Source organism: Nerophis lumbriciformis, linkage group LG05 (genome assembly GCF_033978685.3).
Source record: "Nerophis lumbriciformis linkage group LG05, RoL_Nlum_v2.1, whole genome shotgun sequence".
Taxonomy (NCBI): Eukaryota; Metazoa; Chordata; class Actinopteri; order Syngnathiformes; family Syngnathidae; genus Nerophis; species Nerophis lumbriciformis.
This window is the reverse complement of record NC_084552.2, coordinates 54,803,343-54,827,752: the sequence shown is the minus strand read 5'-3', so window position 1 is coordinate 54,827,752 and position 24,410 is coordinate 54,803,343. Positions and strand designations below refer to the sequence as shown.

Below are 24,410 nucleotides of genomic sequence, written 5' to 3'. Positions count from 1 at the left end.
TAAATGAATATAACTGTTCTTATTTTAGCAAATTATTGTGGATTGTATTTTTTTTATTTTTGTTTATTTTACTTTATTTTAGTATTTGGCTTGCCGTCGGAAACAACTGCGTCACAATGTGGCTGTCCTTCAAAACAAAAGCACAACATTTCACAGAAACATGTTTTTTGTAAAAGAATAAATGTTTGCAAGCTCATTTATCTTTAAACGAGGCAGAAAGCAACCGCCTCAAAATAATACACGTTTAATCTTATTAAAAAGTATATAGATACTTTTTTTATTTTGTAAATCCGGATGTTGTTGGCGGAAGAAGATAAGACACAAAAACGTCGTGCGTGTCGTCCTATCGTCAGGTAAATAAATGTTTTATTAAATGTTTGTTATTAACATTAAAGCGTAGAATTTGCAATGGTTAGCTAGCTAATCAACTGGCTGTGAAGTTTATGAGGTTTTATACGGTTGAAGTGAAAGCACAACCTAACGTATGTTTAATTTACGTTTCTGTTTTAATATGACTTGTATTTGAAAATATCAATTTCATAAGCTGTTGTGTAACAACGACGTCAATCGAGTTTATGCTGGTAGGGCTAGCTGACGATGAAAGCAACGTTAATGACTCATCAAAAAACAAGATGGAGTAGTAGGTTATAAGCATATTAACGTGATAAACACGATGTCTTGTGTATAAACATGATGTGTTGTTGTGTCAGGATGAAGCTTCGTGTTCGCATCTACAAGCAGACCAACAAAGTGGACTTGTTTGGACCCGAGTCCACGATAAAGGAGCTGACGGAACACATCCAGAACGTCCTGCTGCCCTCCCACGGCCTCGGGTGTGCCTTAAAACACCTTTTAAAAGTTATTCACAAGTTTAATATAAAACAAGGGTTGTGTGACGCGTCGTTACGTCACTGATTTATATTATAAGGCACGTCATCAATGTAATAAGCCTAACATTAGGATACTTTATTCATGATAGCATTAGCATTTGCTAACACTTTGTTCATGTTAGCATTAGTTAAAATGAGATTTGTGGGGTTTTTTGAAGGCAATGAAGATGAACACACAGCACACTGAACAAAGTTTGATCCATCCATTTTCTACCGCTTGTCCCATTCGGGGTCACCAGGGGTGCTGGAGCCTGTCTCAGATGCACAAAGTTTGATATCAAACTTTATTTGTCCTCAGCCAGGACGTGGTGTTCGGTCTTTCCCTGAGTGGCGCCGAGCTCCTAACTGACACGAGTCAGACGCTGTCATCTTGCGGCGTGGTCCCTGGAGACCTCATCCGTGTGTTGCTTCCGGCCGTGAACGCCTCCCCAGAGAACGGTGACTCAGCCTGGACGCCCCTCGCCGAACCCACCGCCATGACCTCCAGCGGGGTGAGTGATGGAAACCCCAACAGGTCATGTCTTCACCTGTTTACGTATCAAAGGTCATCTTAGCGATCATATTTGTCAGTCCTGTAGGCCTGCAACTCCTGACCCATCAGAGCCATCGGGCTCCTGCGGCCCCCGAGCGCCTCCTGTCCTCAGCTGGGAGCCGATGCTGTGTGGCGAGGCCGGCGAAGGCCAAGCGCCGCGCTCTCTGGAACTGCTCTATCACAACGCCTGTGTGACGACTCCCAACGACGCCATCATGGTGGCTGCCCACCTCTTGATGCTGGAGACGGGTTTCACGCCGCAGGTTAGACTTTGAAATGTTGACACGTTGTGATGTTGGTGTGATAGATTTGTTTTCATTGTATAAAGAACATTACAACAAAAGGACAGAGCAACTGCAAGAAGTTGGAATCAGGTTCTCTCCATACATTCCTGACAAAAGAAAATTTAACAAACAATTAGTCTGCAGTCGGGCTGGACAATGAATTGAATTTCGGCTTTTTAAAAACACTATAATCGGAAAAAAAACGTTTAATTGGCCTGCGCAATGTGCATGCAAATTCCTGAACTTGTAGCAGTGAAACGGATGAGAGTGGAAAAAAGATCTACTAGAAGTTTGGGATCTCACCATGGTTGCTACTTTGTATTTGGTACAATGCCTAATCAATAATCACTGGACTCAAATTTAAAAAAAGTAACCTAACAGCGGACGGAATCACAGAATTGGCCAATAAAACGGAATCTGCTGTTAAATGACTTAGACTTAGACAAACAAGAGAAATTGTTTCACACAGTAGCTCAGTTTCAAAGGATGGAAAGGGTAAGGATGGAAAGGATAATGCACACAAGGGCACAAAAAGAGGGCGAAAACAAAAGGTATAAAGTAGACTATAGTAGCAATATAAAATATAACATGTGTAATATATACAGTATATGACATATACTGATATTATATTTGTATATAATATATACAATATATAACATTCCAATTACCATGTACACAGCTGCAGCATGAAGAAAGAGTAGATCCAGCAGAAAATAGACATTATAAACAAAGAGAGGTAGCTAACATAGAAGTGGTCAGGTACTATGTACTAGGTATTAATGCAGAGTATCACGGAAATTGACATAATGTGACTGAAATGTTGTCTTTGTTCGAGGAAGGAACATTTTCTGGGGAAAATAACGTGTCCGGTACCGTTCATTCATCCCCAAACTCTCCACACCGCCGACCCTGAACTAAACAATGTAGAGACAGCCACTTGAAACACCGGCTAGAGCTAGCAAGAACAATCCATACACCCGGAACATATCTTGTCGTTGTGAAAAACATCATCAATGTAAGATCTATGTAACAAACAGGACAGCAGTTGCAACTTGAGAGAGTCTCGCTGTTTTTGTTTTGTTTTGACAGCCTCAAGTAGTCTCCGAAATTGTCAAGCTCAGAACAGCAGCACAGTTCCCCCCTTCACAATAACAGCGCTGTGCACAGCATCCGGTCTGAATGAAAGTAAAGGTTTAAAAAAAAAAAAAAAGTACCTTTTACAAGCCGAATGCACTTAAAACACTTATTGATACATTTACAAATATTATTATGCTTTGACCTAAAATTTTGGTCAAAGATCAAGAAATGTTAGGATTTTTGCCTTTATTACATTTTATTCATAACATTAAAAGCACACACTCTATTGGTAAAATAAGTTTAAAAGGTGAAAAATGCAATAGAAAAAAATTCAAATGGAAAAACTGGATTGTATTTTTTTATATTGCTTTTATTATTTGTTGTTGTTACTATTTAATTTGTCATTAATTGTTCTTTACTCATTTAAATCTATTGTTCTTTTAAATTGTATTTAAAGTTGATCTTTGGTTGTACAATAAATACTTATGTTTTCAAATGAATGAATATTCAATCGTGTTATTAATTGTGATTTCAATATCAATCAAAATAATCATACTTTGTCATTTTTGCCATAATGGTCTCGTCTTAGTTTGCAGTAACAAACACATCAACGTTACATATTAGTAGAGGTGTTGAGGTGTAGTGTTTGCAGGTTTTGGTGTAACGTCGGCATATTTAATTTATTTTCATTGTATGAAGAACATTACAACCAAATGACAGGGCAACTCTCTGTTGGAGACAGTTATTCGACATACATAACATTACGCAACATTAATGAATTGTGTGCAATAACAAACATGTATACATGACATAATAGTAGCGTTTTGCCATGTTTGTATGTTGAGATGTGGTCTGTTATGACATGATGTCATTTTGTTGTGACGTGATGTTTGATTGTTGCAATGTTTGCATGTTGAGATGTGGTGTATTATGACATGATGTCAGTGTGTTGTGACGCGATGTTTGATTGTTGCAAAGTTAGCGTTTTTGCCATGTTTGCATGTTGAGATGTGGTGTGTTATGACATGATGTCATTTTGTTGTGACGTGATGTTTGATTGTTGCAATGTTTGCATGTTGAGATGTGGTGTATTATGACATGTCAGTGTGTTGTGACGCGATGTTTGATTGTTGCAAAGTTAGCGTTTTTGCCATGTTTGCATGTTGAGATGTGGTGTGTTATGACATGATATCAGTGTGTGGTGATAAGAGCGTATTGTGAAGTGACGCTTGCATGTTGCGATGTTAGCATGTTGTCGTGTGTCCAGGGCAGTGAGGTGAAGTCCGCTCAGATGCCGTCTGGATGGCGGTCGGAGGGTGGAGCCTACAGACTTCAGTACACGCACCCGCTGTGTGAAAGGGGCGTGGTCACGGTGGTGGCGGTGCGCATGAGCCCCGTGCTCGTCATCGAAGGTGAGTCGGACACGTTGACACTCCTCACTGATGAAGACCCTCATTATGGCGTCACATTAGTGCCAAAAATCCGAGCGCATAAAAACTGTTATCGCGCGCTGATTCTCCACTTCGTGCGCGCGACACCATTTTGCGCGCGCGTGGTGCCTTTTTGCGCGCGCGTGGTGCCTTTCTGTGCGCGCGCGACGCCTTTCTGCGCGCTCTCTGTGTACTCCTGGCATCTCTCCTCGCGCTGTCATGTTTCTTTTTGGCACTTTGGGGGCGGGTATGCTTAGACGGCCCCTCCTTTCTGATTGGCTGTGAGCATTTTTCATATGACCAATCATTCTCCAGTGTAGCAACGTTGTAGCCATCTTACCTCGGACATCTAGCCTCAATCATTACATTGATGTCAATGGTACATGTACTAATTAAATTACCATAACTTGCTCGATTTTCGACCAATTAACAAACGGTTTCCCTTGTTACAAATCTTATTACATGTAGATATGACATAGGATGCTGTACCTGTTGAAATTACCTCTTTCGGTTTAAAAAAAATGACTTAATTGTGCAACATAGTTGTGTAGGGTCAGTGTTCAGTTTTCTGATTATTTTAAACTGTTTCAGAATACATTATTAAAAGCTATTTTTAACATTTTAAAAACAAAATTAAAAGATTATTTCATTAATTTTATGGCTGAATCAAAAGAAATTCCATAAATTAGAAAACAAATGTTCAAGAAGAAGTGAAAATATAAAATAATGTTATGGTTGGATGTTATTGCTGGTGGACCAGTTCTGGCTGAAAGATGTGATTATGGTGTTTGTTGTCTTATTATATATTTGGGTCACATTTTGTATTACCCTGTATTGTGTTTATGTGGTATGAAATAACCTTCATCAGCACGCGACATTTTTTTTATCCACTTCTTCCTCCGTAAATGTTGATACATATTGACGATGACCCGCCCTGCTATACTTCTGATTGGCTCTGAGCATTTTTCAGCGTTTTTCGCCTGACCAATCAGAAAGAAGGGGCCGTCTAAGCATACCTGCCCCCAAAGTGCCAAAAAGAAACATGACAGCGCGAGCAGAGATGCCAGGAGTACACAGAGAGCACGCAGAAAGGCATCGCGCGTGCGCGTGCAGAAAGACAGCGCGCGCGCGCAGAAAGGCGTCGCGCGCGCGCGCAGAAAGGCGTCACGCGCGCACGAGGTGGAGAATCAGCGCGCGATAACAGTTTTTATGCGCTCGGATTTTTGGCACTAATGTGACACCATACCTCATAGTCATCATCCTCTGTGCTCGCAGCCATTCTGCAGGTGGCCGACAGCGCCAGCATGGCAGCAAAGGTGTGCGTGGACCCCTCCAGCTATGTGACGGAGGCGTGGTCAGGTCAGAGCAGTCAGTTGGTAGATGCGCCGTACGAGTGTGGCGTTCCCCCTCAGTGACCTTTATGTCTTTTAGGGGCAAGCGCAGCAGCCGCCTTTACGGCTCTGAGTCGACTGTCGCGAGTCTTCAAAGACCAGCTGGTGTACCCGCTGATCGCCGCCACACGCGAAGGTAAGAGCACGCCTACGTCGCCAAGTTGGCTTTTTATTCCAAGCCCGAGTTGTGACCAATGAGAGCGTCTGCAGCTTTGTCTCTGCCCGTGGCGTTCGGCTTGGCGGCGCTCCCTCCCGAGCTCCTCCTGCTGGTGCTGCGCCTGCTGGACGTGCGGTCGCTGGTGAGACTGTCGGCCGTCTGTAAGTACCTGCACGCCTCCACCGAGGACCCGGCGCTCTGGAGACACCTTGTTCGACGCGACTTCAGCGGTGAGACCACGCCATCTTGAGTGGAAGTGTGACGATCATGTTGTCATGTGACTTTTTGTTGTTTAGATCACAACTGGCAGGGAGAAACCAACTGGAAGGAGGTCAGTCTTCTGTCATCTTCACATCCCAACATCAACGCTAATGTGTGTCATCAACTCCAATGTGTGTGTGTGTGTGTGTGTGTGTGTGTGTGTGTGTGTGCAGCTCTACAAAAGTTTCTACAAGTTCCGGCACAAACGAGGATGTGTGGACCGGCCCTGCTCCCTCCCTCTCATTCATCGCCAAATCTTCAGCCCTGTCCCCCCTCCGTACTCGCCACTGCCCGGCATCATCGGTGGCGCATACGACCAGAGACCCGCCATCCCCTACGGCGTGCTGCCCACACCTCGCTACGACCCGATCGGTCCACCCCTCCATGGCCCGCTGCACAGCGAGCGGCGGCGGCGACGCAGCGACCCCCGGCCACCGCCAGGAAGCGTGCGTCCCGCTGACGTCAGACGAGGCTTCATCTGACCGAGCGTGGCCTTGTGTAACAGCGGCTGATGGTTGTTTTCAAGACAGCAAAAACATGGCGGCTCCTCAACGTGACGAGATGCTCATAGCAACGCTTCACGCAGCGGCGCCACGGCCGTGTGGTTGACGGCGAGCTGCTGACATCATCTTGATGATCCATTGCTCCGTCAGCATGCTGACGTTAAAAAGCACTTTGTCAGCAAATGTTGCTTCTTTTTTTTCAAAGAATGACAATGCTTTGTGCCTTACGTTATTAAACATTTCACTTGAAATAGTTCAACTCATCCTCAACCAAATTCCGTAAGTTTACATCTTGATTTCACTTCAATTTATGATGTCGGGTAAAAGTCGTACATCTTTGAATATCATTTATTTGTTGAGCGGCAAGGTTGATTTGGTAGAGCGGCCGTGCCAGCAACTTGAGGGTTCCAGGTTCGATTCCCGATTCCACCATCATGGTTACAGCCAGGCCCGGCCCTAACCAATCTGGCGCCCTAGGCAAGATTTTAGGTGGCGCCCCCCCACATCGGCAGTGAAGTGTATATACTCACAAGAAACCGAATAGCTTTGTCTTTGACCTTTTTTTTACTTAAAGAAAGCAAATTAACAATCAGAATAGTTAACAAGATAAAAAAAAATATGAATAAATAAATGAATGCAAAAAATAAAAAATGAATATATGAAATACAATATTTTTTACATACATATTGCTTAATTTACATTAATGATGTGCACTTTAACAACTAGGCTTACAACTATACCTAATATATAAAGGGGTGGAAAAGTGACTATTACCTGCAGGGCAAACATTAGCTAACCAGAAGGCAATAACAATGTAAACAAAAAACACCTGCTTAAAAGATCTAATACAAATGTCCCTGAGGAATGTAAGGTAATTACCTAACGTTACATTATTATTTTCCATAACAATTTAGCCCCCTCCACAATATTAACCCGACGTTAAAACAGAACTAGCTATTTATTGATTAGCAATTGCCGAATCATGTAACATTAGCTTAATGCTAAAAAGCCAGGTTACTATTCTGTAACAGACAAATAATTTCATGTAGGCTAACGTTACCTACCTGCTACCTCTTGTCTTTTTCTCGTTTCTCCTCTTTTCTCTTTTTTCTTCCCTGGGCACCTGACAGTTTTGGCCGTTTTGACATCTTGTGTTGATTTTTTGATGTGGTGACGTCCAAAAAGAGTCATGATACGGGAAGGGAGGGGGCGCATTATTGTAACAAATAATATTTCCATTATATAGGCTTTACTTTGCATTTTAATTAACGTTGGATTATTTTTTGTATTTAGAAATAATAGTACCAACTTTTTTTTTTTTTTTTCTCCAACATTTGTGGCACTGGCGTGGCGCCCCCTGATGGACGGCGCCCTTAGCATTTGCCTATACGGCCTATGCCACGGGCCGGCCCTGGTTACAGCGGTTGTGCCCTTGGGCAAAACACTTTACACACCTGCTCCAAGTGCCACCCACACTGGTTTAAATGTAACTTAGATTTTAATACGTAAAGTGCTTTGAGTCACTAAAGAAAAGCGCTATACAACTATAATAGACTTTTCATGACGTATATGTACGTTTACAAACCATGACGTCATCCTTTGTCTGAGAAAGTCCACTCGTTTTCTCACACCATGTCATCCGTAAGCTCCCATTTGACAGCAGGAACCGTTGTAGAACATGTCCCGTTTGGGAGAAGAGCAGGATATTTATTTGAAATGTAAAATAAGGTTAATGTTAGTGTTGCGTCCACATGGAAGATATTGGAAAAAGTGTTTAAAAAACGTATAGATTAGTACATAGCTAGGCTAACACCGATGCTAGCAAATGGCTGAGGCGGGCGGGGACTAAACCAGTTTGGGGTTCGCTTGATTCAGTAGTGTAGAAACACCGGAAGTTTCATGTAAGCACCTCACAGCAACAACGCTAACTGGTGTATGCCATCCATCCATCCATTTCCTACCGCTTGTCCCATTCGGGGTAGCGGCGCGGTGCTTATGTGAAAAGTTAAAACATTTGAAATTTACGACAAAAAACGTTCGAAACTCAATGCAAACACTTATTTGAAATGTTTAAATACAATGTCAAAGAGTGCAACCAAAGTAAAGTGAAAGTGAATAAATGTACAGTACAATAAAGTTGATTAAATACAAGTCTTGTGATCTTTGCACACGTTAGCTGAGGGTGTCCCCTTTAAGACCCTCGTGTTACCGGAAGTTGGAGGGGTGGTTCCAGCTGATCCACACAACAGAACCTCCTCCAGCAGCGCGGAAAGCGGACCCGTTACCGGCGGCACCTCGCCTCGATCTGCCGGGGTTGTAGACAACGTCGGCCTCCCCGCCGGTTGCTGCTTCCGGTCCGCAGCTCGGGCCCATCCTGTCATGGTCCCAGCGCGGAGATGGCGTCTGTACCGGGCTTGTGTGAGGAGGACACCGCCGAACTGGACGGGTCCTTGCAGCAGATGCTGAAGGCCATCGCCGACGAACGGAACCGACTCAACGTCCGGCAGGAAACGAGCGGCCTGGGTCAGCCCTGTTTATGCTATTGCCTCGTTTACCGCCATTATTTCATGTAGCATTGTGGTTAGCGCCGCCCGTCACGTGACTGACGATGACGTCACTCTCGCTGCAACATGTCATCACGATCACGTGCTCTCACCAGATTCCCGCTGAAAGTGACGTGATGAGATGGGTCACCATGTCACGAGTGGGCGGAGCTTGTAGTTAACCTTCTGCGTGGTCGCTTGGCAACAGCCTCCTTTGACATGAATGATTCCTGTGTGTGCATGCAGGTTGCTTTAAGGATGACCGCATCGTGTTCTGGACCTGGATGTTCTCCACCTACTTCATGGAGAAGTGGGCTCTCCAGCAAGACGACATGCTCTTCTACGTGCGCAGAAAGTTGGCCTACGTGGGCGACGACAACACGGAGGGCAAGAAGGTGAGCGTCGGCTCGCGTTTGTTTGGTTCTCCTTTGTTCATCACACAAACAAGCGGCAGGATGTCACGCGACTCCCGCTTAACTAGTCGACGATGGTCAGGTCAGGTGCCCTGTGACATCATACGGAACCCTCGGATGGAGAGAACGTTTGAGACGAGCGCATGGTTGGCTGCTCTTGCTGGCGTCCATGATGGCTTTGCTGCATCCTGTTGATTGGCGGTGCTTTGCAGGTGGAGGTGGAAGTCTACAGGAGAGACTCCAAGAAGCTTCCGGGCCTCGGAGACCCGGACATCGACTGGGAGGAGAGCGTCTACCTCAACCTTATCCTGCAGAAGGTCTTGCATGTGCAAACACACACACACACACACACACACATGTTATCATTTGGAATGGGGACCAAGTTTTTGATCATTACTTGTGGGGACCACCCTTTCTACAGGTTGTGGAGGCATAAAAAAAATTGGTAAAATGGCCACTCCCCAGTTAGCTCATACACGTCTTTAAATCTCTGGATTGATGAAGTGATGTGCTGATCATTCTTACTGGGGACCCTGGGGGAAAAGAGTTAATATGGTTCATGGGGACCAAATTAAAATAATTTTGCATAATTCACACAAATTTGTATGTGACTACTGAGGACCAGTAAAAAAAAAAAAAAGAAGTTCAAATGAAATATGACATGATCCTCAGAATACAACACAACAGTTGTCCTCTTATAGGAAGTTTCACCACTTAAATGTTAAAGCAAATCCTGCATCTTCTGTGACATTACTGAAAACTGCTATTCAGCAGTAATGAAGTTGTCTGCAACTCCAACTACCATATATAGAAGGATGGAACATTCTGAATGTGAATCATACTTTAAGGTAATAATGTTTTATAATCACGCTATATGAAAATGTCATCCTAAGGAACACTAAACCAGATTTTGTTTTTGGAAAAATATATTAGTTTTATTCCATCCATCCATCTTCTTCCGCTTATCCGAGGTCGGGTCGCGGGGGCAGCAGCCTAAGCAGGGAAGCCCAGACTTCCCTCTCCCCAGCCACCTCGTCCAGCTCTTCCTGTGGGACCCCGAGGCGTTCCCAGGCCAGCCGGGAGACATAGTCTTCCCAACGTGTCCTGGGTCTTCCCCGCGGCCTCCTACCGGTCGGACGTGCCCTAAACACCTCCCTAGGGAGGCGCTCGGGTGGCATCCTGACCAGATGCCCGAACCACCTCATCTGGCTCCTCTCGATGTGGAGGAGCAGCGGCTTTACTTTGAGCTCCTCCCGGATGGCAGAGCTTCTCACCCTATCTCTAAGGGAGAGCCCCGCCACCTGGCGGAGGAAACTCATTTCGGCCGCTTGTACCCGTGATCTTGTTCTTTCGGTCATAACCCAAAGCTCATGACCATAGGTGAGGATGGGAACGTAGATCGACCGGTAAATTGAGAGCTTTGCCTTCCGGCTCAGCTCCTTCTTCACCACAACGGATCGATACACGGTCCGCATTACTGAAGATGGTAAATGGGTCGTACTTGTATAGCGCTTTTCTACCTTTTTAAGGAACTCAAAGCGCTTTGACACTATTTTCCACATTCACCCATTCACACACACACATTCACACACTGATGGCGGGAGCTGCCATGCACAGCGCTAACCAGGCCCATCAGGAGCAAGGGTGAAGTGTCTTGCTCAAGGACACAACGGACGTGACTAGGATGGTAGAAGGTGGGGATTGAACCAGTAACCCTCAGATTGCTGGCACGGCCACTCTCCCAACTTCGCCACGCCGTCCCCGGTACACTTGTTGAAAAAAAGTTTCCAAAATTGTGAAAATAAGAACGAGTTTTACTGAATTGGTAATAAATAAAGGTAGTACAGTGTTAACATTTTGAAAATAGTAATACATTTTAATAAACTGGTAAAAAAAAAAAAAATCAAGTCCATAAAGTGGTACCTACGGACACTTTTGATTGAAATATTTGCCAAAATGTTTATACTAAGAATAGATTTCAATAAATAAAGTCAATAAAGTGGTATCTTGGGGCACTTTTGATAAAAAATCTTCGTCAAATTTTTAAAAAATAATAGTACATCGGTAATAAAGTGATAAATACAAGCATTTTGAAAATAATGACACAGTTTAATAAATTGGTAATAACCTGATGAATAAAAGGTCAATAAAGTGGTAGCGTGGGACATTAAATGTGAAATTAATCATATATTTTAATAAATAGGTAACAAATAAAGTGATAAAATTAATAAAGTGGTAGTCAGAGCACTTTTGATTAAAATATTTGCCAGTAATTTTGAAAATAATAATATATTTTAATAATGATAAAGTAATAAATAACAAGTCAATAAAGTGGTACCATGTGGACACTATTGATGAAAATCTTTGCCAAAATTGTGAAAATAATACAACATTTATATAAATTGGTAACAAATAAGGTGATTAAAGTGGTAACTCGGAGCACTTTTGATTTAAAAAATTGTCAAAGTATTGAAAATAAGACATTTCAATAAATTGGAATTAAAAAGTGATAAATACAGTTAATACAGTGCTAGCCTAAGTAGTCATTAAAAACCAAGTATATTTGTGTTTGATGGTCAGCTTCCAGAAGACCTGAATGCCTTGCGCCGCGCCGATCCGTTTTATATATTATATTAGTTTTGCTACAGCCCGATGAGGGGGCTGCTGTGCAAATGTCTCCCACTCAAACTAACCAGTAAACATGTTTTATGGGCCAAAGCTTAAAAATCACTTAGGCATCTTCAGAATGGATCTGACTATCATTTAAAAAGGTTTCCCTTTCGGTGACCTGTTTTTTTTGTCCCTATACCGTCAGAGGTCCCCTAAAGGTGACTGTGTAAACCAGGGGTCTCAGACACGCGGCCCGCGGGCCACAGTTGACGTTATTTTGCGGCCCGCACCTTAATATGAAAATTTAATGTTAGTGCGGCCCGCGAGTTTTATATGAATGGCGCTTGACAGCGTCACACTTACCAACCCTCCCGATTTTTCCGGGAGACTCCCGAATCTCAGGGCAACCATTCTCTCGAATGTCTGCCGATTTTCACCCAAGCAACAATATTAAGGGCGTGCCGTGATGGCACTGCCCTTAGCGCCCTCTACAACCTATACCAGGGGTCGGCAACCCAAAATGTTGAAAGAGCCATATTGGACCAAAAATACAAAAACAAATCTGTCTGGAGCCGCAAGAAATTCAAAGCCATATTACATACAGATAGTGTGTCATGAGATATAAATTGAATTAAGATGACTTAAAGGAAACTAAATGAGCTCAAATATACCTACAAATGAGGCATAATGATGCAATATGTACATATAACTAGCCTAAATAGCATGTTAGCATCGATTAGCTTGCAGTCTTGCAGTGACCAAATATGCCTGATTAGCACTCCACACAAGTCAATAACATCAACAAAACTCACCTTTGTGGATTCATGCACAGCGATAAAAGCTTGGTGGACAAAATGAGACAGAAAAAGAAGTGGCATAAAACACGTCCTAGAAAGTCGGAGAAGGTTATACATGTAAACAAACTACGGTGAGTTCACGGACCGCCAAAATTAGTAGGACAAAACGGCGTTCGCCAAATACTCAAATCAGTGAAGCATGTTAATATAAACAGTGCGCTTTATAACAATTAGGGAGGTTTGTGTCATGTTTGTCCTCCTACAGAAACCATATTAAAACAAAAAATGTATATTTTCCCCCTCATCTTTTTCCATTTTTCATACATTTTTGGAAAAAGCTCCAGAGAGCCACTAGGGCGGCGCTAAAGAGCCGCATGCGGCTCCAGAGCCGTGGGTTGCCGACCCCTGACCTATACTAACAGCGTGCCAGCCCAGTCACATGTTGTATTTGGCTTCTGTACACACACACACACACACACACGTGAGTGACTGCAAGGCATACTTGGTCAACAGCCATACAGGTCACACTGAGGGTGGCCGTATAAACAACTTTAACACTGTTACAAATATGCGCCATACTGTGAACCCACACCAAACAAGAATGACAAACACATTTCGGGAGAACATCCGCACCGTAACACAACATAAACACAACAGAACAAATACCCAGAATGCCATGCAGCCCTAACTCTTCCGGTCTACAAAATACACCCCCGCTACCACCAACCCTGCCCCCCCCCCACACATAACCCCCCCAAACCCCCGGCCCCCCGCCTCCGTGCGTCGGTTGAGGTGGGCGGGGTTTGGTGGTAGCGGGGGTGTATATTGTAGACCGGAAGAGTTAGGGCTGCAAGGTGTTCTGGGTATTTGTTCTGTTGTGTTTATGTTGTGTTACGGTGTGGATGTTCTCCCGATATGTGTTTGTCATTCTTGTTTAGTGTGGCGCATATTTATAACAGTGTTAAAATTGTTTATATGGCCACCCTCGGTGTGACCTGTATGGCTGTTGATCAAGTATGCCTTGCAGTCACTAACGTGTGTCTCCAGAAGTCGCATACAACATGTCTGGGCCGGCATGCTGTTTGTATGGTGATAAAGTGGAGGCGACGACAGGTTTTAAAGGACCTTAAAGGCAGTGCAATCACGGCACGCCCTTAAAGGCCTACTGAAACCCAGGACTACCGACCACGCAGTCTGATAGTTTATATATCAATGATGAAATCTTAACATTGCAACACATGCCAATACGGCCGGGTTAGCTTACTAAAGTGCAATTTTAAATTTCGCGCGAAATATCCTGCTGAAAACGTCTCGGTATGATGACGTCTGCGCGTGACGTCACGGATTGTAGAGGACATTTTGGGACAGCATGGTGGCCAGCTATTAGGTCGTCTGTTTTCATCGCAAAATTCCACAGTATTCTGGACATCTGTGTTGGTGAATCTTTTGCAATTTGTTCAATGAACAATGGAGACAGCAAAGAAGAAAGCTGTAGGTGGGAAGCGGTGTATTGCGGCAGGCGTTGTGCCGGATAACGCACCCCCGCCGTAGAATGCACCCCCTGACTGTTGTGCCGGATAACACAGCCGGTGTTTCATTGTTTACATTCCCGAAAGATGACAGTCAAGCTTTACCATTGGCCTGTGGACAACTGGGACAACAGAGACTCTTACCAGGAGGACTTTGAGTTGGATACGCAGACGCGGTACCGTGAGTACGCTGCAACTTCCAAACATTTGATCGCTTGCCCGTACGTGCGTGCCGCTATGTGCATGTCACGTACGTAACTTTGGGGAAATATATGTGCTGTATGAACTTTGGGGAGGTGAACGGTACTTTGGGCTGTGAGATTGAGTGTGTCGTGCAGGTGTTTGAGTTGTATTGGCGGGTTATATGGACGTGTTTGTTATGCGGGATTAATTTGTGGCATATTAAATATAAGCCTGGTTGTGTTGTGGCTAATAGAGTATATATATGTCTTGTGTTTATTTACTGTTTTACTCATTCCCAGCTGAATATCAGGTCCCACCCGCCTCTCACAGCATCTTCCCTATCTGAATCGCTCCCACTGCCCTCTAGTCCTTCACTCTCACTTTCCTCATTCACGAATCTTTCATCCTCGCTCAAATTAATGGGGAAATCGTCGCTTTCTCGGTCCGTATCGCTCTCGCTGCTGGTGGCCATGATTGTAAACAATGTGCGGATGTGAGGAGCTCCACAACCTGTGACGTCACGCGCATATCGTCTGCTACTTCCGGTACAGGCAAGGCTTTTTTTTATCAGCGACCAAAAGTTGCGAACTTTATCGTCGATGTTCTCTACTAAATCCTTTCAGCAAAAATACGGCAATATCGCGAAATGATCAAGTATGACACATAGAATGGACCTGCTATCCCCGTTTAAATAAGAAAATCGCATTTCAGTAGGCCTTTAATATTGATGTCCGGGTGAAAATGGTTGCCCCAGGAGATTGTCGGGAGGGGCAGTGAAATTCGGGAGTCTCCCGGAAAAATCGGCAGGGTTGGCAAGTATGTTGTTAGGGCGGGACAGCCGTTCAAAGAAGGTGAATTCATTAAAAAGTGCATGTTAGATTTTTTAAAGAAATCTTTTCTTACGGCCCAGCCTCACCCAGTTTCTGCATCCAGTGGCCCCCAGGTAAATTGAGTTTGAGACCCCTGGTGTAAACAGAGCGATGTCCCCATTAAGTAAGCATTGCCTACTCAGTGGCCTAGTGGTTAGAGTGTCCGCCCTGAGATCGGTAGGTTGTGAGTTCAAATCCCGGCCGAGTCATACCAAAGACTATAAAAAAATGGGACCCATTACCTCCCTGCTTGGCACTCAGCATCAAGGGTTGGAATTGGGGGTTAAATCACCAAAATGATTCCCGGGCGCGGCCACCGCTGCTGCCCACTGCTCCCCTCACCTCCCAGGGGGTGATCAAGGGTGATGGGTCAAATGCAGAGAATAATCTCGCCACACCTAGTGTGTGTGTGACAATCATTGGTACTTTAACTTTAACTTTACACACACACACACATGACGGTCAGCTGACGTGCACATGCCTTCACAGCTGGACTACGTGGTGACATGCGCCGTGTGCACGCGCTCAGATGCAGGCGACATCCACATCCACAAGAAGAAATGTCAGGTGGGTGCGGAGTGTTGTCGCGTGCCACGTTTAGTTCCCAGTGCCTATTCTATTTCCTGTGTGGTACAGGAAGTGTTTGCGTCTCCCAGCAAACATGCCATGGACAGCAAAGGGGAGGAGTCAAAGATGAGCTACCCGAACATATTCTTCATGATTGACAACTTTGAGGAGGTAGTTATGCTTCCAGGCGTGCAGGTCGGGCACATTGCAAGCTTGAAAGCGCGTGCGCTCGCAGGTGTTTAGCGACATGACGGTGGGGGAGGGAGAGATGGTGTGTGTGGAGCTGGTGGCGAGCGACAAGAGCAACACTTTCCAGGGTGTCATCTTCCAGGGCTCCATCCGCTACGAGGCGCTGAAGAAAGTCTACGACAACCGGGTGAGACTCCGCCTCCTCGCGCTAAGCTCATGCACGCCCGGAGCCGGGCTAACACGGAGATGCAACCTGTGCAGGTGAGCGTGGCGGCAAAGATGGCGCAGCGTATGTCCTTTGGCTTCTACAAGTACAACAACATGGAGTTTGTGAGGATGAAGGGCCCGCAGGGCAAAGGTCACGCCGAGATGGCCGTCAGCAGAGTGCCCACCGGCGACACCTCCCCCTGCAACACCGAAGAGGAGCACGTGACGCCGGTGCACGAGAGGGTGAGCGGCTATCTTGCCCCCGCTCCACATTCTCAAAAGTCGCCACTTGCCGTGCGTGTGTGGACGTTGGCGTGCTCGCTATCCAGGTGACGTCGTTCAGCACGCCTCCGACGCCCGAGAGGAACCGCCCCTCCTTCTTCTCTCCGTCGCTCAGGCGCAAGATCCCTCGCCACAGAATGGCCGAGATGAAGAAGTCTCACTCCGCCAACGACAGCGAGGAATTCTTCCGGGAGGATGATGATGAAGGTAAAAAGGTGAAAGTTCAAAGAGTTTCTCTGTCAGGAGAGATGACTGAGTGTGTGTGTCAGAGCTCCACAGCGCCACCAACCTGCGCTCACGCTCCTTGTCGGGAACTGGTCGTTCTCTGGTCGGGTCTTGGCTGAAACTGAACCGCACCGAGGACTACTTCCTGCTCTACTCCCACCTGACCTACGTCACCTTGCCTCTGCACCGCATCACCGCAGGTAAGCCCCGCCCCCTACCCAGTAGCAGTGGCAGTCACTAACCATGTGACAATGTCGTGCACGGTCAGACATCCTGGAGGTGCGTCAGAAGCCCATCCTGATGGCGTAGCGGCGCACCCGCGTCATCAGCAAGTGCCTCCCTGCATCACGCCGAGTCCGGACCCCGATCCGCCGCCACCAGAACCACAAACCAGCTGTCCAAGAAGTGCCTCCTCGTCTTCTTTACGTTCCTGCCGCTCATCTCCATGGATACGGCGCCAGGATCACATGACCTCAGCGTGACAAGGCAGTGGGCTTTGACCGGGAAGTGACGTGCTGTAAATATTCTGCTGCTTTGGAACCACCAGACGTGAGTGTCCAGCAGTGATGCTGAAAAGGGAAGAACAAGCGTCCGCCAAACAGGAAGTGGCAGCGTATTTCTTGCCACTTCTTGCTTTTGGCCTTGTCACAGCAACACACACACACACACACACACGCACTATTAGTGTGGAGACGTGACGATTGTTTAATTCAAGTCCACAGTGAGACTTTTAGTGTTTTACACGAGCATCAATTTAATCTTCTTTTAACCACACACACTAAAAGTAAAAACAAGAGCCGACGACTTCCTGTTTTCTTTTTATTCCCAGTAGGAATAAACAGCGAGGGGCGGAGCCAAGGACACTTGCAAAACAATATCCACATAAGAGTCCATGATGGGAGAAAAATGTCCCTGGCACAAAAAACATTTGCACGACAAAACGGCAAATTAAAAAAAAAAGAGTAAAAGTTTACCGCTGTGGGATAAAAGCTGGAGGGAATGTCGCCTAGCGCTTCACAGTATGACCATCTTCTAGAACCCTCTGCATGCCCGTGTGTGGTGTTAGGTGTGGGAGAAGGTGGTGGCCAGCAGGGCGGCGCCGTGCTCGGCCTTATCCCTTCCTCTCCTCCAGGGTCTTGTGGAGCTCGTCAGCATCCTCCGTGGTCTTGACGCGAATGAGGAGCGGCACGGGGCTCGTTGGGTCCTTGTCGTCCACGGGCGGGTTGGGGACACACACCACCATCACGTTGTTCTTGCCCACCCGAGAGCACGGCATGGTGGCGTGCAGGAAAATGTTGAGCAGGATGTTTCCTACGCAGGGACCGCCATGTCAGGAAGGGATTACGTTACAAAAGGAAGTGTGTATCCTTACCGAGGTTCGTGTCGGCTCGAACGATCATCTGAGTTTTTCCCTCTGTCGTGTGTTTGAGGTGCAGCGTGCCCACACCCTTCTCCTTAAACTCCACCTCCTTCTTGTAGAACACTTTACACCTAACACACACACAATGTTAGAAGTTGTCAATGAAAAGGATGGCGTCATGACATCAAATACTTCTTGGAGTAGAAGGCGTCTTCCTCCTTGACCTCCTGAACCTCCGGTTTGGGCGGCTCGTAGGAGTCGTCACCACCGGCGTTGTCCTCTACAAAAACACGATGATCACATGACCTTCCCGCTCCTGCCAGTGTGTGTGTGTTGTGTTTACCTGCTGGCTTGGCGTCCTCACTCTTTGTCCCACTGAAGGATGCGTTTCCAAACAAGGAGCTCTGTCCAGTGAACAAGGTGGGGGGCGTGGTCTTGGACCCTAGGGCGCCCAGAACCGAGCCGTCCACCTTCTGACCTATGTTAAATGTGACGCCAGGCGGAACCGGAGAGCCCTTGTCTTCCGTTTTGTGCTTGCTGAAAGAAAAGGGGGCCAAGCTGCTGCTGGATGAGGAAGAAGAGGCGGCGGTCGGCGACGTTCCGCCATCTTTCTTCTCGTCCGAAGGTCCGTCAGCGGCGGCGGTGCTGGCGCCGTACTGCTTCTCAATGCTGGCCAGGTGGCGCTCGTAATCACGGAAGATGGGGTTGAGGTCGCACAGAGGGTTGTCGTTTACGTGCTTGGTGATCCAGTCACGCACGGAGCAGTTGAGCGCCGTCAGCTGCCGGCTGTACTCCTTGCTGCTGCTGCTGCTGCTGCTGGGGGCGGGGCCGTTGGACGACCTCCCTCCATTGTCCGCAGAGGCGGAGCCATTGAATGCCAGCCCTGAGGAAGAAGAGGAACCTGATGAGACGAGGACGTCCCTGGCCGCTGCGTGCTGAGGTCACATGACTCACCAGGCGTCATGCAGGGTGTAGTCGCAGCAGTTGATGATAACGAACCACCAAAAGATGGCGTGACGCTATTTCCGTTGGTTAGACCCCCGAGGCCTTTAAATCCGCCGCCATTTCCAAAACCAGGGAAAGATGGTTGCGCGGAGCCGCTGCTTGCTGCACTCATCGAGAACCCCTGAAAGCCTTTGAAGGCTCCAGCTCCGTCACCCTGGAACACACACACACACACACACATCAACGATAATAGGGATGAGGTCATCTGCGTGATCTTACCTCAGCCCCGATGTTTCGCCGCTTGGCCTTTTTGATGGCGCGATTCTTCAGCACATCTACGCTGGCCACAGAGAAGGTTCCGGCCTGAGGAGACAAAAGTTGAGTTGGATGCTCGTCCTGCAGTAGAGATGCGCGGTTTGCGGGCACAACCGCGGAGTCTGCGGATTATCCGCGGATCGGGCGGATGAAATTTAAAAAAATAAGATTTTATCCGCGTGCGGGTCGGGTCGGGCGGATCAATTAGATTTTTTTTTTTTTTTTTTTGCGGGTGGCAGTTAAACCAATTCGGAAATATATACACATAGTTAAATGTTGTTACCCACATACGAAAAACGAGCAGGCACCTGCAGCATATGCCACAACAGAAGAAGAAAAAAGAAAAGAGATGGACACTTTTACGGAGCGGAGAAGGGACGCCTCGCCGGTGTCCGGGACCGAGGCCCCTTCCCCCGAGAGGGCCCCACCGGGAGCCGTAGCTGAGGCGATCCGCGAGAAGGGCCCGACGCATGTCCAGGGTCACTACCGCGCCCACCGCACCGACACCCCGCCTCGTCCGCCTTCGCCGCGGCCGGCTTCACGCGCAGCAGGTAAGCAGCTTACCTGCCCGCCACCCCCCGAAATTCACATTTCTATCACAATTATCATACTGTAAACATGGTAAGCTAACTTCATTAAAATTAATAGTCCTGTCAATAGCATGGAATTACAATTCAAATGTAGTTTTTTTGTAAGCCTTTCAAAAGAATTCAAAATATGAAAAAATACTTGAAAAGTGGCACATCACATCTCTAATGTAATCATTTTAACTTTTCAACAGAAATAGCACTGCAAAAATATTAAGGACATACTTCTGTATTTTGGTAGTTATGCTGTCAACATTTAACAAGATTTCTTCAACTTGGACTTGAAAGCATAAATAGTATAAACACTTTTAACAGTATGTCGTGCTGTGAAATACAGCCGACAGGATTGCGCACCACACAGGAAGCAAGGCCAAAGTGCATGCAGGTGCAGGAGAAGAAAGGACTTCTTTCATTTAAGGTTTGTGATAAACCATCAAACTCATTCGTTAAAAGGACTCTATAGTAATATAAAGCGAATTTTTCTGGACATTATCATGCAAGAAAAGTTTATTTTTGGGACCGCGATCACCGCGTAATGATTTTTAAAGGTTGCATTACAAACATGTAACTGTCCCATGTGATCAGCCAGTGCGATTGGAAGTCCATGCTCAATTATTGCCTCCGTAAATAAAACTTCGGCATTTATCACATCCAAAGAATCTGTTTGGGCGACGAAAAACGTTGAAAGTTTTCCACTTGTATCGCTAGCAACGGCATTAGACTTGTGTTTTTTTGTCCCAACGTGGTCTTTTACATCGCTAATTCCTCCGTGTCCGATCGAAAAATCTTGTCTGCACAAGGTGCAATTCGCGTAGTTTTCACCCTTTTTTTTTTAAATTAAAGAAAAACCATATTTTTTATCACTGCACCCGTAACCCGGAATAGGTTGATGAAAACCGTACGAATTACGGGAAAACCGGAGTAGTTGGCAGGTGCCTCACTAATGCCTTGCATCGTCTATATTAGATATACCGGGCGGATGGCGGGCGGATGCAGTTCTGATCAAATGTTAGATCGGGTGGATTGCGGATGGTTGACGACTTTCTGATGCGGTTGCGGATGAAATATTTGCCTATCCGCGCATCTCTATCCTGCAGACATACTTTGCCAACCTTGAGACCTCCGAATTCGGGAGGTGGGCGGGGTTTGGTGGTATATACTGTAGCGTTCCAGAAGAGTTAGTGCTGCAAGGGGTTCTGGGTATTTGTTCTGTTAAGGTGCGGATGTTCTCCCGAAATGTGTTTGTCATTCTTGTTTGGCGTGGGTTCACAGTGTGGCGCATATTTGTAACAGTGTTAAAAGCTGTTTGTACGGCCACCCTCAGTGTGACCTGTATGGCTGTTGATCAAGTATGCTTATGGGTGTGTAAAAGCCGCATATATTATGTGACTGGGCCGGCACGCTGTTTGTATGGAGGAAAAGCGGACGTGACGACAAATTGTAGAGGACGCTAAAGGCAGTGCCAATACTATTGTCCGGGTGGAAATCGGGAGAAATTCGGGAGAATGGTTGCCCCGGGAGATTTTCGGGAGGGACACTGAAATTTGGGAGTCTCCCGGGGAAATCGGGAGGGTTGGCAAGTATGCCTGCAGAGCTTTTTGAGGAAATGACGTCACCTCCTCGCCCTCCTCCTCCTGATCCCAGTTCCTGTCCGTCAGCTCTTTGTCAGCAATCCGCTTGGCCATCCCACCTTGAATCCTCAATCCCAGTTCACCTGTGGTTCCGAGGTCCGCCCACAACCAACAGAACCTACGCTGCACACACACACACACACACACACACACACACACACACACACACACAATGTCTGACATTAGTCCGAAATAGGTAGCGTATGTTCGCAAGGCGCTTCTAAAAGCAAACTAAATGAGTGCCATAAGTAATAACAAGCTGCAGGTGTCTAATGTGCGGGAAAGCAGTGTTGTCACTGCCAGCCTCTCAACAGCTAGCTATAGCTAGCTGCTAACATTAGCAACAGACGGCTAACAGATTGTTGATTGTAACGTACCGTTTTGTGGAAGCAGAAAGGCAACCTGTGCCGTGCCGTGCCTCGTAACGGCGGAGCACTCCTGACGAGCCTTCGCACACAAAACAAGCATCGACTGTGGCACTGCGGTGAATTAAAGGAGGCTCTCACGCCGCCATTTCATGGAGCAACACATCCGCATGAGTTTGCCCGGGCGCTTTTCTGCGCATGCGTGGGTGCCATGATCGTCTGGGAATTGTAGTTCAATGACGTCTTGCGATACAAGTCGTGACGTCAGCACGCTGGAGCAGCCATTGTTCGCGACGTGCATATGTGGCGGCCATATTAGTAGGGGCCAGTAACGATTTTCAAGCGGTTCACTTTGACAATGTAAAAAAAGTATTCCCTGTGTCTTTATTTCAACTATTTCAACTATACGGCGTATTTTGCAATGCTCCATACCATTTACAACGATGGAATACTCTGTGGCCAGTTCCCCCATGCTAGTTTAGGCCGCAGCTTAAAGGGGCCTGACGTAAATCGTGATACCGGCTCTGCAATTGTTTTCAAAATGTCCAGCAGGTGGCGACACCAGTCTGTTTGCACAGAACCTTGGGAGGAAAACTGAAATATTTACGAAATATTATTTCCATCTCCCTCTTTAAAAAAAAATACAAATAAGATAACTTATTTAAACAAAAACACTGATTTATTTGAACAACTCGTTTGCATGATAGCTGCTGAAGGATTCCTCAGCTTTGAACAGGCACAATTAAGGCCTTGTGATTCCATCCATCCATCTTTCCATCCATCCATTTTCTACCGCTTGTCCCTCTCGGGGTCACTAATATGGACAACTATTCTCACGAATAACAACATACTTTAACTACTATTTTCATAATAACAACAAACTTTAACATCTATTTATATGAATAACAGTTGTTATTCATATAAATAGATGTTAAAGTTTGTTGGTATTCATGAAAATAGTTGTTAAAGTATGTTAACATACTTTAACAACTATTTTCATGAATACCAACATACATTAACAACAATTTTCATAAATAACATAACTGAATGACTATTTACATAAATAACAACACACTTCAACTACTATTTTCATAAACAACAACACATTTTAACAACTATTTTCATGAATAACAACATATGAATATGAATATGAATATGAATAACAACATCAACTTTTCATAAATAACTTACTTTAACAACCATTTTTACAAATAACATACTTTAACAATATTTCCAGCAATAATAATGTACTTTAACATTTATTCACAAGTAACAAGTTTTAACTATTTAATTTTCATGAATAACATTATATAATGACTATTTACATAAATAACGACACACTTTATCTACTATTTTCATAAATAACAACATACTTTAACAACTATTTTCATAAATAACAACATAGTAAAACAACTTTTCATAAATAAAAACATACTTTAACAACTATTTTCATAAATAACATACTTTAACTACTATTTTCATAAATAATATTATACTTCAACAACTATTTTCATTAATAACAACATACTTTAACTACTATTTTCATAAATAAAAACATACTTAAACGACTATTTTCATAAAAACAACAAACTTTAACAACTATTTATATGAACAACAACATACTTTAACAACTATTTTCATGAATAACAACATACTTTAAGAACTATTTTCATGAATACCAACATACATTAACAACAATTTTCATAAATAACATAACTGAATGACTATTTACATAAATAACAACACACTTCAACTACTATTTTCATAAACAACCACATATTTTAACAACTATTTTTATTAATAACAACATACGAATATGAATTTGAATAACAACATCAACTTTTCATAAATAGCTTACTTTAACAACCATTTTTACAAATAACATACTTTAACAATATTTCCAGCAATAATAATGTACTTTAACATTTATTCACAAGTAACAAGTTTTAACTATTTAATTTTCATGAATAACATTATATAATGACTATTTACATAAATAACGACACACTTTATCTACTATTTTCATAAATAACAACATACATTAACAACTATTTTCATGAATAACAACATAGTAAAACAACTTTTCATAAATAAAAACATACTTTAACAACTATTTTCATAAATAACATACTTTAACTACTATTTTCATAAATAACATTATACTTCAACAACTATTTTCATTAATAACAACATACTTTAACTACTATTTTCATAAATAACAAGATACTTAAACGACTATTTTCATAACAACAACAAACTTTAACAACT

General features: G+C 44.7%; 3 protein-coding genes across 6 annotated transcripts; 2 read left to right on the top strand and 1 right to left on the bottom strand.

Annotated features, from left to right (window-relative positions):
• The first annotated feature begins 64 nt into the window (after positions 1–64).
• fbxo7 (F-box protein 7) lies at positions 65–6,784 on the top strand. 3 transcript variants are annotated; one of them, XM_061959707.1, is made up of 10 exons: positions 65–353; positions 711–833; positions 1,189–1,381; positions 1,461–1,685; positions 4,051–4,195; positions 5,489–5,572; positions 5,645–5,740; positions 5,815–5,991; positions 6,058–6,092; positions 6,196–6,784. In XM_061959707.1, the coding sequence occupies exons 1-10, from the start codon at positions 295–297 to the stop codon at positions 6,502–6,504; spliced, it is 1,446 nt and encodes a 481-aa protein (XP_061815691.1). In that variant the 5' UTR covers positions 65–294; the 3' UTR covers positions 6,505–6,784. The 3 variants fall into 3 exon arrangements, with proteins under 3 accessions (XP_061815691.1, XP_061815693.1, XP_061815692.1); XM_061959709.1 differs by lacking the exon at positions 65–353 and adding an exon at positions 459–482; XM_061959708.1 differs by lacking the exon at positions 65–353 and adding an exon at positions 506–640.
• A 1,968-nt stretch (positions 6,785–8,752) lies between these two features.
• On the top strand, positions 8,753–17,733 carry kiaa0930. Its single transcript, XM_061959713.1, has 10 exons — positions 8,753–9,048; positions 9,315–9,463; positions 9,694–9,798; positions 15,959–16,036; positions 16,106–16,207; positions 16,272–16,412; positions 16,487–16,675; positions 16,762–16,921; positions 16,984–17,139; positions 17,208–17,733. Exons 1-10 carry the CDS (start codon positions 8,922–8,924, stop codon positions 17,246–17,248), a joined length of 1,248 nt encoding a protein of 415 aa, XP_061815697.1. The 5' UTR covers positions 8,753–8,921; the 3' UTR covers positions 17,249–17,733.
• Positions 17,734–17,744: 11 nt separating this feature from the next.
• On the bottom strand, positions 17,745–22,344 carry nup50 (nucleoporin 50). Of its 2 annotated transcripts, none has more exons than XM_061959712.1 (8): positions 22,155–22,344; positions 21,763–21,900; positions 19,524–19,607; positions 19,254–19,458; positions 18,643–19,182; positions 18,492–18,579; positions 18,312–18,430; positions 17,745–18,250 (listed from the first exon to the last, which is right to left on the bottom strand). In XM_061959712.1, exons 2-8 carry the CDS (start codon positions 21,829–21,831, stop codon positions 18,051–18,053), a joined length of 1,305 nt encoding a protein of 434 aa, XP_061815696.1. In that variant the 5' UTR covers positions 21,832–21,900; positions 22,155–22,344; the 3' UTR covers positions 17,745–18,050. The 2 variants fall into 2 exon arrangements, with proteins under 2 accessions (XP_061815696.1, XP_061815694.1); XM_061959710.1 differs by having other exon boundaries at positions 21,763–21,895.
• Between the last annotated feature and the right edge of the window lie 2,066 nt (positions 22,345–24,410).

Coding starts and splice junctions, on each gene's coding strand:
- nup50 (XM_061959712.1), bottom strand. CDS start 21,831: ATGGCCAAGCGGATTGCTGACAAAGAGCTGACGGACAGGAACTGGGAT. Junction 19,608..21,762: donor AGGAGGAGGAGGGCGAGGAG/GTGACGTCATTT, acceptor TTGTCTCCTCAG/GCCGGAACCTTCTCTGTGGC. Junction 18,251..18,311: donor TCGAGCCGACACGAACCTCG/GTAAGGATACAC, acceptor GTCCCTGCGTAG/GAAACATCCTGCTCAACATT.
- kiaa0930 (XM_061959713.1), top strand. CDS start 8,922: ATGGCGTCTGTACCGGGCTTGTGTGAGGAGGACACCGCCGAACTGGAC. Junction 16,413..16,486: donor AGAAAGTCTACGACAACCGG/GTGAGACTCCGC, acceptor CAACCTGTGCAG/GTGAGCGTGGCGGCAAAGAT. Junction 16,676..16,761: donor TGACGCCGGTGCACGAGAGG/GTGAGCGGCTAT, acceptor CTCGCTATCCAG/GTGACGTCGTTCAGCACGCC.
- fbxo7 (XM_061959707.1), top strand. CDS start 295: ATGTTGTTGGCGGAAGAAGATAAGACACAAAAACGTCGTGCGTGTCGT. Junction 1,686..4,050: donor AGACGGGTTTCACGCCGCAG/GTTAGACTTTGA, acceptor TCGTGTGTCCAG/GGCAGTGAGGTGAAGTCCGC. Junction 5,741..5,814: donor GATCGCCGCCACACGCGAAG/GTAAGAGCACGC, acceptor GAGCGTCTGCAG/CTTTGTCTCTGCCCGTGGCG.